A 12,196-nucleotide genomic window follows, 5' to 3' on the forward strand; every position below is an offset into this window, starting at 1 on the left:
TAACTCAACTGTGTTTTGCTATTTGCTTATTATTTATTATGACTTGTCCAACCAGAAAAAATGTGTCTACTAAATAAAAAATCCAAATGTGGTTTGAGTATGAATCATTTTGAACTTAACTCTGCAGCTGCTTTTATTTGGTTAAACAGTCATCATGTGCAAACACCGTTAACGTTCCCTCTGTGCTGATAACAAAGGTATGCCTTTGTGAAGCTTGAAGGTTTCTTATAACTAGATAGTTCTGACCAAAAAAATGTTGGCAGTTTATCACATAATCAGGCATGACATGGTGATAATTATAGCATAGCATTATTATTCCAGCGTTTAGGCTAAATGTTTTTAGCATGTCTAATATATGTGTTTATATTTGGAAACTATAGTTAACACTTTTTACAGATGGGGTTTATATATGTAAAATTAAAAAATGATCTGTTTCGCAGTTATCCTATGAGCTATATTCTATTAAATACAACCTTCATGTGTGAAATCAAGTCATTTTGAAGTATTAATAACATTTCATTCAGAATGTAGGGACTGTAATCATATTTTTTTGTGCAAGGAAACAGCAGTATATAAGTTGAATTGGTCCTTTAAAGTGATGTTAACCAATAAGCAACTGGCCTGGCTATAGTCAAGGGCACAGAGCAGGTAAAACAGTCCAGAGACGTAAAGATAATTACAAAAGAATTAACGTCTTTATGACTGATGCAGACAAAAGCAGCTGTATTTATCAGGTAATGACAGGTGATCATTTTTGGCATGACACCTCTCACCAAAGTTACCTAAAACAACAAAATTGAGCGTTTTTTTTGTCATTTGTACTAATTCTAAACCATTATTATTATCTGTTGTGTGACTATTGTGGCAAATTTTGCAATTATTGTTTCATTTACTGTAAAAATGACAACTTCATGATGTCATGCCGTGTTGTTTAAATCAACACATTCATCAAACATCTGTGTGTTTTTCTAGCCTTTACTTTCCAGGTCTATTTGGCAGCCACAGTCACCGTCGATGTAATGTAACCTCCATTGCTCCTCGAGCTGGGTCACCTCATTACCGTACAGTATGTGGAGCATGAGATTCTCCCCTAACTACTCATGCTTGTGATGTAGTGTCCCTACATTTGTAGTCCGACAGTCAGCAAAAGCAGAGAGTCGCGCAGACACTGATGAATGAGCCGAGCGTTCACACCGTAGCCTCACCTGCAGTAGATCTTCCTAACCTAGATAGTATTGAGTCAGTACAGCTGTTGTGCAACTGTCACGCTAAAAAAAACACAAACACAAATTGACTATACGGACGAGAGGGTGTTCAATGATTTTATTCTTTGTTTTGTTTGCAACAAATGTTATTACAGGATTCCTCGAAGAAAAACAAATTCATGAATAAAGTAAAACGCATGGAAGCCTAGTGACGCATGAGGAACCTTTCGTTAACATTTAGAAGACCCAAAGAGCTGTTCTCTGAGCAGCGGATGGGATGTGGCTGTGTTGTTTTTTTTTTTTCGCCCACAACTATGGTCAGAGAAGCCTCATGCAAGCAGGACTGAACACCTGACTGCAGCAGAGGACTAATGCTAGAGCCACGCAGCTAGTAGGCAGGAACCCTATCAGCCACCCAATGCTTGTCATGTACCACAAATTAGCATCTGTGTCCCACTTACACCCAACAAACATTTTGACACAGACTTCTCAAATGACTTGTGCAATCGACGGGACAAAAACAGAACAAAACAGTATTAGAAAGTTTTGTTTTCTGACAAACATTTCTTTGTTGATCTCTTGTTGAATTCATTAATCTATTATATTAAATCCTGAACTTAAAGGAGCCGTAATTGTGTTTCAATGAAACAAACAACTCAAACATTAAATCCTTGGCTGTTGAAATGGTAGATGGCAACCTTTGGCAGAAGAAACCCCTCGTCTTTTCCTGACTGTTGTAAACTACACAAAGCTTATAAATACATTTCACCGGAGCAACACTGTCGACGACTTGAAAAGTGACAATTAAATCTAGGCTTCCTGCGACCAAAACTCAAAACAGGATCGAGTCGAACCTAAAATCAATGACTCGGGTGTGCAGCCTTTCCGAGATGACGCTGTGACACTTTGCTCCATCTGTAGAGCAGACGGGAGATGCAACAAAGCACCGTTTTCTGGTCTGTGATCTGATCCTCGGCGGAGAACACCGCGACCGTGTGGCCGCGCCGACCTGAAAATAGGTCGCCCGACTGCAGCCTTCTCCTTCTCCGTCATGTGCGTCTCTCTCCAACATAAACCTGAGGAGGGATAAGTGCTGAGCTCCTCCTTCTTCGTGAGAAACTGGGGGAGTGACGTGGAAGGTGCTCTCCTCAAAGGTGTCCCCCTGCCGCCACAGGGTGGAGGGACAGGCTGAGGTGTTGTTGGTGCTTTGAAGGGGCGAGAAGGGAGTCGTCTCTACCCTCCATGAATTCCTCTCCCCGAAGTGGTCTCCACCGGTCCTCACGCAGGACAGGGGAGGGCGATGCATAGTGCAGAGATGTGACATGACATTCACTCAATGTTCTGTCAGACAGGGAGGGGGGGAATTAGGATTCAAACAGGAGCTGGGAGAGCGCTTTGCTTCCTAAATCCATTCTACAGAATGGATGGCTGTTTGTTTAGCTTGGCCTGCACTGCACCTGTCCCTCTGAGCTGTCTTCATCGTCTGAACCATCCGGGCCGACGCCACGCAGGCCTGTGATGCGATAGCCCATGTTAAGCAGCATTACTTCCAGTGGGTCGGCATTCATCCGCCGCTGATTTGCCTGAGCAGCTCCCTCCATGTCCTCCACCACGCGGCCGTTCTCGTTGTCAGACTGCAGCGCGACAAAACACAATCGATCAAACATGACTCCCATCATAATTTTACACTAAACCATGCATAAAATATCCCCTCAGCTTTCTTACCTCTGGTCTGGGGTTCCATAACCGAACCACAGGGTCGATACCACTAGTAGCCAGGAAGCAGTAGCTGGGGTGGGGCTGCAGGCAGTTGACTATGGACTCATCTCCCTGCAGGATCCTCACCAGATTAGTCGTCTCCTTTTCCCAGATGAAGAAAGAGCCGTCGTCTGAGCCGCTGACGATGTACTGGCCTTTGCTGTGGAGGAAAAAAAAACACTTTCAGACCTACTGATAAACCGTGTTCAAAACATTTACTGAGAATTTAAAAATGTAATCTGGAAACTTGCGCAAGCACGTTATACCACACTTCATTCATATAATGTGCGTTAACTTCACTGTACTGCTGTTGAGGTATAAAAGGTTCAATGAGAAATGGAACAATGGATGTAGTTATTCCAGGTGTTTAATTAGAACAGCAGTGTGTGATTTTGTCAGATCCCACAGCATACAGTACCATCATTTGTTCTGTGACAGTACAGGGTGAATGTTGCTGTTTCATTACTGTCTTAATGTGCAGTTTGAATAATTAAATCACAATATTTATTTACTATTAAACTAAATAACAATGTTGTAGAGTAATAGCTTTTGACTGACCAAACGTCGACTGACATAATGTGAAATAGATGTTTACTCTGTTTAAATAACAAAGCAAACAATTGCTGTTATCTCTGTGTACTCGGGCTATAGTCACCAAGAACTTCTACCTCGAACTTACCTACTGCTTTTTGATGATAAGCCATGTTGTTTTGTGAACTGCTATTTGCAAAGTTTACACTTGACTTTCTGACGTTAAGTTTGAACAAAATGCAGCCACACTGACAACATTTCTAACATAGTGTCAATAAGCTTGGAGCCAATTCTGAGCAAACATTTAGAAAGCATTAAATAAGTCAGATCTAGCAGTGCCTGGGTCGAGTGAGGTAAAAGTTGTGAAAACACATTTCTCTTCCATCACAAATAGAAAAGATTAATCCTGGAAAGTCACTGATGACGTGCTTCTCTCCTCCACCGGTGATTGTCTGGCCAGTGTAAATTTGGTCAGAGTATATCTAGAAACTGACTGAAAAGCCGACCTGGGAGCTACAGTCCTAACAGTGAGTGTAGATTTCAGTGGAGACGCATGGGACATGTACACCTCAATCAGTATTTATGATACCTGCATTTGTCCCATCCACTTAAAACATGAAAAAAAGCAAAGGACTTTTATTTTGAAAAACGTCTGTAACATTTCCTCATTGTATGTATTTTTTCCCCCTCAGAATATCAAACACAGATATATGTGCTATGTTCTGAATGTGCAGAAAGGGCTGAAGAACAAAAATCTTGATGAAAAATATGAGCTATTAAAGCCCTGGAGTTAAACAAAAAAAAAATTACATTAAATTAATTTTAAAAATAAATTAACAAAAAATAATGAATTTATTTTTGATGACATGCAGGTAGAAAGATGCTACTTCCCCATTAAAAAAAAGAAAAGTTTATCAAAACATTTTGAAGCAATATAGAAATGCCTTACTGCATTATATTCCTTAAATTGTTTTAAGGCGTCACTTGGTTCCTGAATTTAGCGTTTTCCTTTACATAAATAAAGACGTTTCTACTATAAATGGATGCAGAAAAGAAACAGATAGGACGATAAGAATTCACCAGAAAGCAGAAAGTAAAGTTTGATGATAAAAAAAAAACAACAAAAAAACATTCCTAGGTGCCTCCTACTTCCATGTTCATCTCAACAATGAATGGACAGTATTGCTTGTAGATGATCATTTTTTAAATAGGTGTGTATTGTCAAGTCATGTGGATGTGCACAACCAATATGCACAAAAATAGATAAACACATGCAAATTCTACAATTTGCAAAAGGACTGTATTTTCACAAAAAAGGAAGGTGTGAAGTCTACCTGTATTTTTTAAAAGAAGACTCAGTAAGAGCCCAGACCTTAAATCAAACACATATACCGTGGAATGACATCAACAAATACATTCACATCTTAAAATCATGATTGAGATGAAGCAGTTCTGTAGGGACGAACGGTTCAGAGTTCCTGCTGAAAGTTGTGCAGGTTTGATCTGCAGCAACCACAACAGCTATTTAAGGTCACTGCTGCTAAACGACTGTGAATGTTTGGTGGGTATGTTTACTGTAGACATATTAGGCCATACTTGTTCTTGTGTTATTGGTTGAAACTCATTTTCCAGTCAATTAGACTGAAAAGAAGTAGCTGAACACTGCCCCCTACTGACCTTCCAAAGAAGTTGGCCTCCTTGATGTCAGTGGTGGTGTTGCAGTGGCCGCAGTATCTGTGCTTGTAGTCGAAGCTGCGCTCTCTCAACACCAGCTCGTCTTCAGGAATGGACTCCTTCCGACTGAATGAGTGGAATCGAATGGAGCTGTTGGCTTTCTTGTCCTCTGCTGGGGAGGGAAAAACAAATTGTATTTTCTTACACATTTTCAAACAAAGACTGTTACTATTTAAATGCAAACTTAACATATAGATGCATAGATGTGCATTTACAACACAGTTCTCTAAATTCAGTATGAAACTCTCACTGTTACTGCACATACAAACTTTGTAAATAAGCAGAATTATCCGATGGCAATGTGGTTTCTATGCTTACTTAAAGATCTCCATACTCATTTAAGAATTGAGAGCTACAGCAAACCAGCAAAGTACCACTTCACTCTTTCCCACCTGATTCTGTCTTGGAGAAAAGTGCAGCCTTGATGTCTTTATCTAAAGCATCACAGGCACTACTGTGCGCCTGCTCTGGGAACTTTCCTTTGAAATCATCCAGACACTCCAGAGCCTCAGACACATACTTCAGCTCAAACAGACACCTTGCCAGCCTGAAATGTGCTTTCAGATGGCTGGGGTTCAGAGTCAGAGCCTTCAGACAATCCCTGAGGGCATCGTAATGGTCTCCATCCCTGGAAATCACACATGCAAAGCATAAACACTTAATCACCGTTTCCAAAGCCTCCAGGAAAAGAAAATGAATCATCTCTTTGCAGTAATGAAATGACACCCACCACTTGCGTTTCATGTAGGCTGCAGCCCGGTTCCCGTACAGCATGGCGTTGCAGCTGGCCTGGTGAATACCTAAACTGTACAGCTGGATGGCCTGTGTCCACTGCTGCCGGGCGAAGGCATCATTAGCTTGTTGCTTTATCTTCTCCAAGTGAGGAGGGAGATCAGTAGAACTAAACAAATGGCACAGGAAGATGTATTGGAGAAGCTCACACATGCAAACCTTTATAGAGAGCGTGTCAGTGTGTGTGTTAGAAACGTTAGTTAAAGGAAGGGCTACTACTACTACTACTACTGATATTGCTTATTGATCTGGTATTTTAATTGCACTCTTATTGGTTCTTTTTGTCATCTTGAAGAGAAAAAGGGAAACAAATTACAGACAGAATTAAAACATTGTCTGCATTTTAAAATTTCCTCTCTTTGCTTTAAATTGAATGCAGAGCTTGTTCTTTGACAGCTGATAGCGTGGGGCAACAGCAGATAAACTGTGAGCTAGACTGTACAAAGCTGTGCATTCAGCTGGATGTTTCAACAAACTGCTCATGCTGTGCTCTCACGTAAACAGAAGTTCTTGCACTTGTAGCAACAAGTATTGTCAGTGCAACTCTTTCAAGTGTAACCACACTGTTGAAGGTTTAGAGACAGAGCTGACGATGCCCCTAATACGAAGGCTTTGAGAGCCAAAAGGTAACACACACAAGTCAGAAACAGAGTTGGTGAGATAAAATGTGCACTGTAACGTTTGTGTAGCAATAATAAATAGGTAACCTATTTTCTGAGTTCTTCGAGCACTGATAACATCAGAGCTTATTGATCCTTCAGGGTTAAAATGATTTAACCTCAGGGTTCGTGTAATAGCAGGTTTTGGTATTGATCTATCGTGATGATGAAAAGAACATTACCTAGAGTGCAGTTTGCTTCCAGAGAAGCAAATGTGGCTGGCTGGCAAGTGAATTCCATTGGAGACGCCGTTGGTCGTCTTTCCATTCTGCACGTCTCCTGAAAAGATAAAGTTTCAGAAATTATCAACACGTCAGAGCAAGGTGCCACTCAGCAGTGTTTTGTTTATAGAGATGTACCTGTTGATGACTGGCATTTTTTTTGAAGGAAGAAGGTATATGGCCTCTGTTTAAATGTCAAGTCAAACAGATACACCTATAAGAAGCAGAAAATAAACAACAAATGTTAAAACACTGCTGCAACAGAAATTGAAGGACAAAAAGAGAACTGTAATCAGAAATTATCTTCTCCTCTTAGCATTCCTTGTTCGTTCTATGAGGCATTACCTGTTCCCCACCCATGTTAACAAGCAGCTCGGTGCCATCTGGACTGAAGGTAACATAGGTGGCCACCAGGACCCTCAGGCGGTTATTGTAGTCTGGGAGTTTTACTGGCAAGTGCCCTGAAGGATTCAGACAGTTGCCAACGTTATTCAACCACATCCTTCACAGCCAACTCCCCTGATGTTGTAACCGTAAAGCACAATTGGAATACAAATGCACCCATTAAATGAATTTGATAGCAAACAATTTAGGCACTCACACACCTGCAACATAATACTGCCCAGCTCCATCTGGAATGGGCTTCTGTCTATCGCAGAATGTGTGCACAGCTGCTGAAGTGCCCTGACTCATAGATTTCCTGTGTAAGGAACAAAACAAGAACAAACAAACGAAGAAAAAAAAAAAAAATGTGTACACGAATTTGTCACAAACTGGATACATGCACCATGCTTGAGTAATTGTTGACTTATTGTTTCTACAGGGTGGCATTAAACCCCAATTAACCTGTAGTTGTGAATCATCCTGATGTCATAGAGGCGAACAAAAGGCCCGTTTGCTCCTACAGCCAGGTAGTTGTTGTCTCGCGGGTTCACAGCCAGACATTTGGCCTCAACCAGCTGACCACAGAACTCTGTAAGGTCGATCAGCACTTCAGAGTGTTTACTGCTCTCCCTCAGGTCATATTGTCTGGAGTGAACAAGGAGAAGGCAAACAAATTAGTCACTGATTAATCTTGTGACTTCAACAGATTTATGATCCATTGGATACAGCCGATCATGGAGGTTTATTACAAATCTTTAGTTCAGTAATCTTGTGTTACATGTTTGAAGGTGGATGCTGGCGTGTTCTTATTTATAAAGCAATTCTTAGTCTGTGTCCTTAATATCTACGGATCCAAATCAGTCAAAAACATACATAAAGCTGTAGCCGCTCCCTGGATTTATTCCTGCTATCTGTTCCCAAAGTCTGTACTGAATTGGGTAAAAGAGAATTTCAGCATGTTGTTTTCTTTGCTTGGATTCATCTTCATTGAACTGTGACATATTGTTGGGATTTAATGACACAGTAGTCTTTATGTCAATCTGATTTTAATTGTTTTATGTCTGTAATCTCATACTTTATGCTGCTTCCTGTCTTGGCCAAGTTGCTCTTGTAAAAAAAAAAAAAAAAGATTCCTCATCTCAGTGAGCCTTTTTCCTGGTTCACCCTCTGAACCACACCTCACTTTGAAAGACATTCTATTTATTAAAAAAAAAAAGGAAGAAGAAGAAATGACACCATTTATCTTAGCAAGAAACTGAAACTGTACAACCAAGAAGAATCATTTTCAACCGTCAGACGGTCCTTAAAGCACCCATGTGCGACTTTCGGTTTTGCCAGTTAAAACAACCAAATCCAGGATAAAAATTCTGGATATTTTATCAAAATCATCTTCTTCTGCAGGTCTCAGTTAAAACATTTTAACCATCTGCAGTAATTATGTTGTATGTATGTACTCCACAGTGCAACCACAAAACTTTAGTGACCCCACTGTGAACAACGGTCATATAAAAAAAATAAACAACAACAAAAAAAAAAGCGTTTTGCGGTGAACTGGGGTGAACCACAGGCTGTGTTTACACAGAGCAGATAGGAGACAAGTGTGGAGACAAATTATACCTATAGTATGAACAGAACTATTGTTTTTGTAAATTTGGTGACACCGGTGGACACGTACAAAAATGTTGAATGCAAGTTTTTAAAAAATTTTTGCAATATGATTAAGCTAAGAAATTCAACTTTTGTTTTATTTTTTCTTTTAATATAATTTTCAGCTAACTTTGTGATAGATGTTTGAGCTCTTCTAGTCATGGTGTTTTCATAGAGGTTCAGGATTTTAAAAATATGGGAATATGATTTTAAAACATGAGACATGATGTGACAGGGAAAAAAAAACTCGTAGAAACTGCTTGGGATTAAGGGGGTTAAATAAAGGTTAAGTTAAAAAAAAAAAAACAACAACAATCTAACCTGATGATGCCATCTTCTGCAGCACTCCAGAAGGTGTTGGGCCACATGGGGGCCGTGGCGATGCGTTTGACTCTGTTGGTGTGATCAGAAAACATGTGGATGGTTTCCTTCACTGTCAGGTCGTGCACATGGACCTTCGTGTCGGCTGCACCTGTTACCAAAATCCTGTCCCCGGAGTGAGGGAGGAACTGTAGTGGACAAGCAGAAAACACCAGAATGAACACATGAGCACAGACACGACGTTTCACAAAGGACTCATCTCTGAAGCACAGCAGTGATGCCAATGCAATGCTGTCTTAATGATGAGCATCATAAATGTGTGGCCCACATTACCCCACACCACTCAATACATCCATCTTCGTCAGTCCTCCTCACCTTTACAGAGAATATATTTGCTGCATGGCCTGTGTGCATAGTTGTAAGCTTCTTGTGTCTGAACGGATCCCAGATGATGGCATGCTGATCATCGGAGCCTGAAGCAAGGAGACTAAAGACACAAACGATCACCAGGACAAGTCGAGCGACATCTGTCTACACCCTTTGCTACTAATGCCATTTAAAATGCTATTTTGTGAAGGCGTGTTGAGATTTGCAGTGCAAGTACATACAATACAGTTACTGTTTAAGGGCCTCAGGGTTAGGCATTAGGACTAATGGAGCTGTAATGAGCTGAAACCATGGCTGGTGGAATTTTCTTGCCAACTTCTGCTTTGTTTTCTCAATTTATGTAAACTGTTCTGTTGATTTAAGTCAGTGCCTGAGTAAACACTGAAGGTGTTAAGTGTGAGGCAAATTAAGTACTTAAAGAGCTCGTTTTGGAAGACAATGCTGAGAAACATTGTGATCCAGCAGTATTATTTGAAGCAAACATACAGAGCAGAAACATGACAATTCAATCTGGGCATGTATCTCACACATAAGGGACCTTTTCTGTACATACAAAGGAGGCGTTTGACATAGTTAAATTTTACACTTACTCTCCTCGTTCATTCCATTCCAAACAGTTCACACACCCAGTATGGCCCTGTAGGAACAGTCAGTACAAACTGTCAGAACAGAATAACACATGGACGTATCCCGTCATGTCCCCCTTCTTTTTCACAGCTCTCTGCATTTACACGCCAAGAGCTGTGAAAAATCATACTCCACGTTATCAGTGACCTGAAGCTCGGCCTCCAGTCCAAGTCTCTTGATGAAGGGGTCAGTCACATGATAAAACCTTTGGAAGCCTGATGCTCTCTTGTCCTGAAGACACGAATCAACATCTGCATCAGACTTTTGTACCACATTTTTGCATTCGCTGGTGCATTCGGGTCATGCCCTGGCATTTGTTTACTCACCCTGATCTGCCTGTGCAGGATGTCTCTGGTGATGTTGACAGTGCTCATGGCCTCGCCGCAAAACATAAATTAGGTTCTGGACTGGAGGTTTCCAGGGGTCAGAGCTCAGATGACATTTACTCTTTTTTCTCTTGTGGCTAAGCTGTAAAGACGTTGAACACATTAAGGCAGAATACAGGACAGACTGTGTCAGTTAAATAGCTAGGTTACAGGCTAGGTGGTTAGCATGCATTTGACTTGTTCACCAATTGTGAGCTCTTTAAACAGCTGAAGTGCAGCCACAACCTATAGCGTTAGCTGGTGTGCAGACTTTGCTCGCTCAGTGCCAAAGACAGTGTTTGCTCCTGTCAACCAGCTCGGCGAGTTCATTAGCTAGCTGGCTAATATTAGCAATGTAGCTCTGTCAGTAGAACAGTCGGCTGTTTGGCTAAACACGGACTATTATTTGAACGCTACGGCGCTGTTAGCCTACCAGCAGCGTTAGCCACCTATGCATCGGGCCTTTAAGGGACCTGTCGTTTACCAAGTAGCTGGCGTTAGCGTGCTGGCGTTACCTTGCTAGCTAAACAAAACGTCCACTTCCAAGTAACGCTTACGTTCGCAGCGCTTCAGTCACAATTCACGACCGCTAAACGAGTCTCACCGCTTTCCTGGAGCTAAAGGTGCGTCTGTCAAGAGGTGTCCATTTAATAAAAGTGATAAATTGCACTATGTGTGAGTTTGTTGACAGGATTCTCGCTAATACCTTCTGTGACTTGAACACAACCCTCCTCCCTCTGGACATCATCACGCAACTTCGCTCCGCAGCTAAAACCACAGACTGTGCGTTTCACAATAAGAGCTTCATGAGCAGCGATAACAAGCATTACAGACTGAAGCACAAAAAAAATTAATAAAAGAAAAAAAAAAGCAAATGCAAGTAGTTAAGCTGTCTATACAGTTATTTATTTAGTAGTAAAATTCTCATTTGAATAGAAACTTGCTGCTAAATACCTAGCATACTTAAATATATATATATATATAGAAAATATAAAAAGGAATATGAGATATATTAAATAATAAAAATAAAAAAGCAAACTAAGGCATAAACATGTTTAAAAAAATTAAATTAAATTAAAAAAAAGTCTATACAACAATTTATTTAACAGTATATATATCTCCTTTAAATAAAATGTGCTAATTAATACCGGACATTATTTAAAAAAAAAAAAAAAAATACTAACAAAATACACCAGATATTACACATTAAAAACCACAAAAGCAATTCAGCCCCAACTATAAAAATACTAATCTATTTGATAGCAAATATCTCTCTCATTTCAATTGAAACATGCTAATAAATACATATTTTTAAAAACAATATCAAATTAAAAAATACATTTAAAAAAACACACAGTATTACGGAGAAAAAGGGCTAATACAACCAGTTAAATAACAAAACCACAGTCTAAACCTTCATTTACTTATAAGTAAACGTCTTCTTAAAATTAAAATGTTTGAATAGATACGTAGGATATTTTAAAATATAGAATCAAATAAAAATTACATGAAATAAAAACAAAGAAAATACCCAAAATAATGGACATAAAAAGCAAATTCAATCA

At 40.0% G+C, this 12,196-nt stretch overlaps 2 protein-coding genes across 7 annotated transcripts in view; one reads left to right on the forward strand and one right to left on the reverse strand.

Annotated features, from left to right (window-relative positions):
- The first annotated feature begins 284 nt into the window (after nt 1-284).
- Nucleotides 285-12,196, forward strand: part of cep85 (centrosomal protein 85) — a 30,153-nt gene continuing 18,241 nt past the window's right edge. Inside the window, exons 1-2 of the mRNA XM_008294127.1 lie at nt 285-289; nt 6,868-6,871. The gene's annotated coding sequence lies outside the window, so the exon portion shown is untranslated. The remainder of the gene's footprint in view (nt 290-6,867; nt 6,872-12,196) is intronic.
- On the reverse strand, nt 1,309-11,374 carry wdtc1 (WD and tetratricopeptide repeats 1). 6 transcript variants are annotated; one of them, XM_008294135.1, is made up of 17 exons: nt 11,236-11,368; nt 10,593-10,734; nt 10,414-10,497; nt 10,230-10,276; nt 9,628-9,739; nt 9,253-9,440; nt 7,747-7,929; nt 7,506-7,600; nt 7,246-7,361; nt 7,039-7,114; nt 6,862-6,958; nt 5,959-6,129; nt 5,621-5,856; nt 5,172-5,340; nt 2,931-3,123; nt 2,663-2,839; nt 1,309-2,546 (listed from the first exon to the last, which is right to left on the reverse strand). In XM_008294135.1, exons 2-17 carry the CDS (start codon nt 10,656-10,658, stop codon nt 2,535-2,537), a joined length of 2,022 nt encoding a protein of 673 aa, XP_008292357.1. In that variant the 5' UTR covers nt 10,659-10,734; nt 11,236-11,368; the 3' UTR covers nt 1,309-2,534. The 6 variants fall into 6 exon arrangements, with proteins under 6 accessions (XP_008292357.1, XP_008292355.1, XP_008292356.1 ...); XM_008294133.1 differs by having other exon boundaries at nt 1,309-2,839; nt 11,338-11,374; XM_008294134.1 differs by having other exon boundaries at nt 1,309-2,839; nt 5,172-5,337.

The sequence above is a fragment of the Stegastes partitus genome, unplaced genomic scaffold (assembly GCF_000690725.1).
Source record: "Stegastes partitus isolate 25-593 unplaced genomic scaffold, Stegastes_partitus-1.0.2 Scaffold944, whole genome shotgun sequence".
NCBI classification, from domain to species: Eukaryota; Metazoa; Chordata; class Actinopteri; family Pomacentridae; genus Stegastes; species Stegastes partitus.

Coding starts and splice junctions, on each gene's coding strand:
- wdtc1 (XM_008294133.1), bottom strand. CDS start 10,658: ATGTTTTGCGGCGAGGCCATGAGCACTGTCAACATCACCAGAGACATC. Junction 6,130..6,861: donor GGAAGCAAACTGCACTCTAG/GTAATGTTCTTT, acceptor CCATTTGTTTAG/TTCTACTGATCTCCCTCCTC. Junction 3,124..5,171: donor GAGGCCAACTTCTTTGGAAG/GTCAGTAGGGGG, acceptor TTTCCTCCACAG/CAAAGGCCAGTACATCGTCA.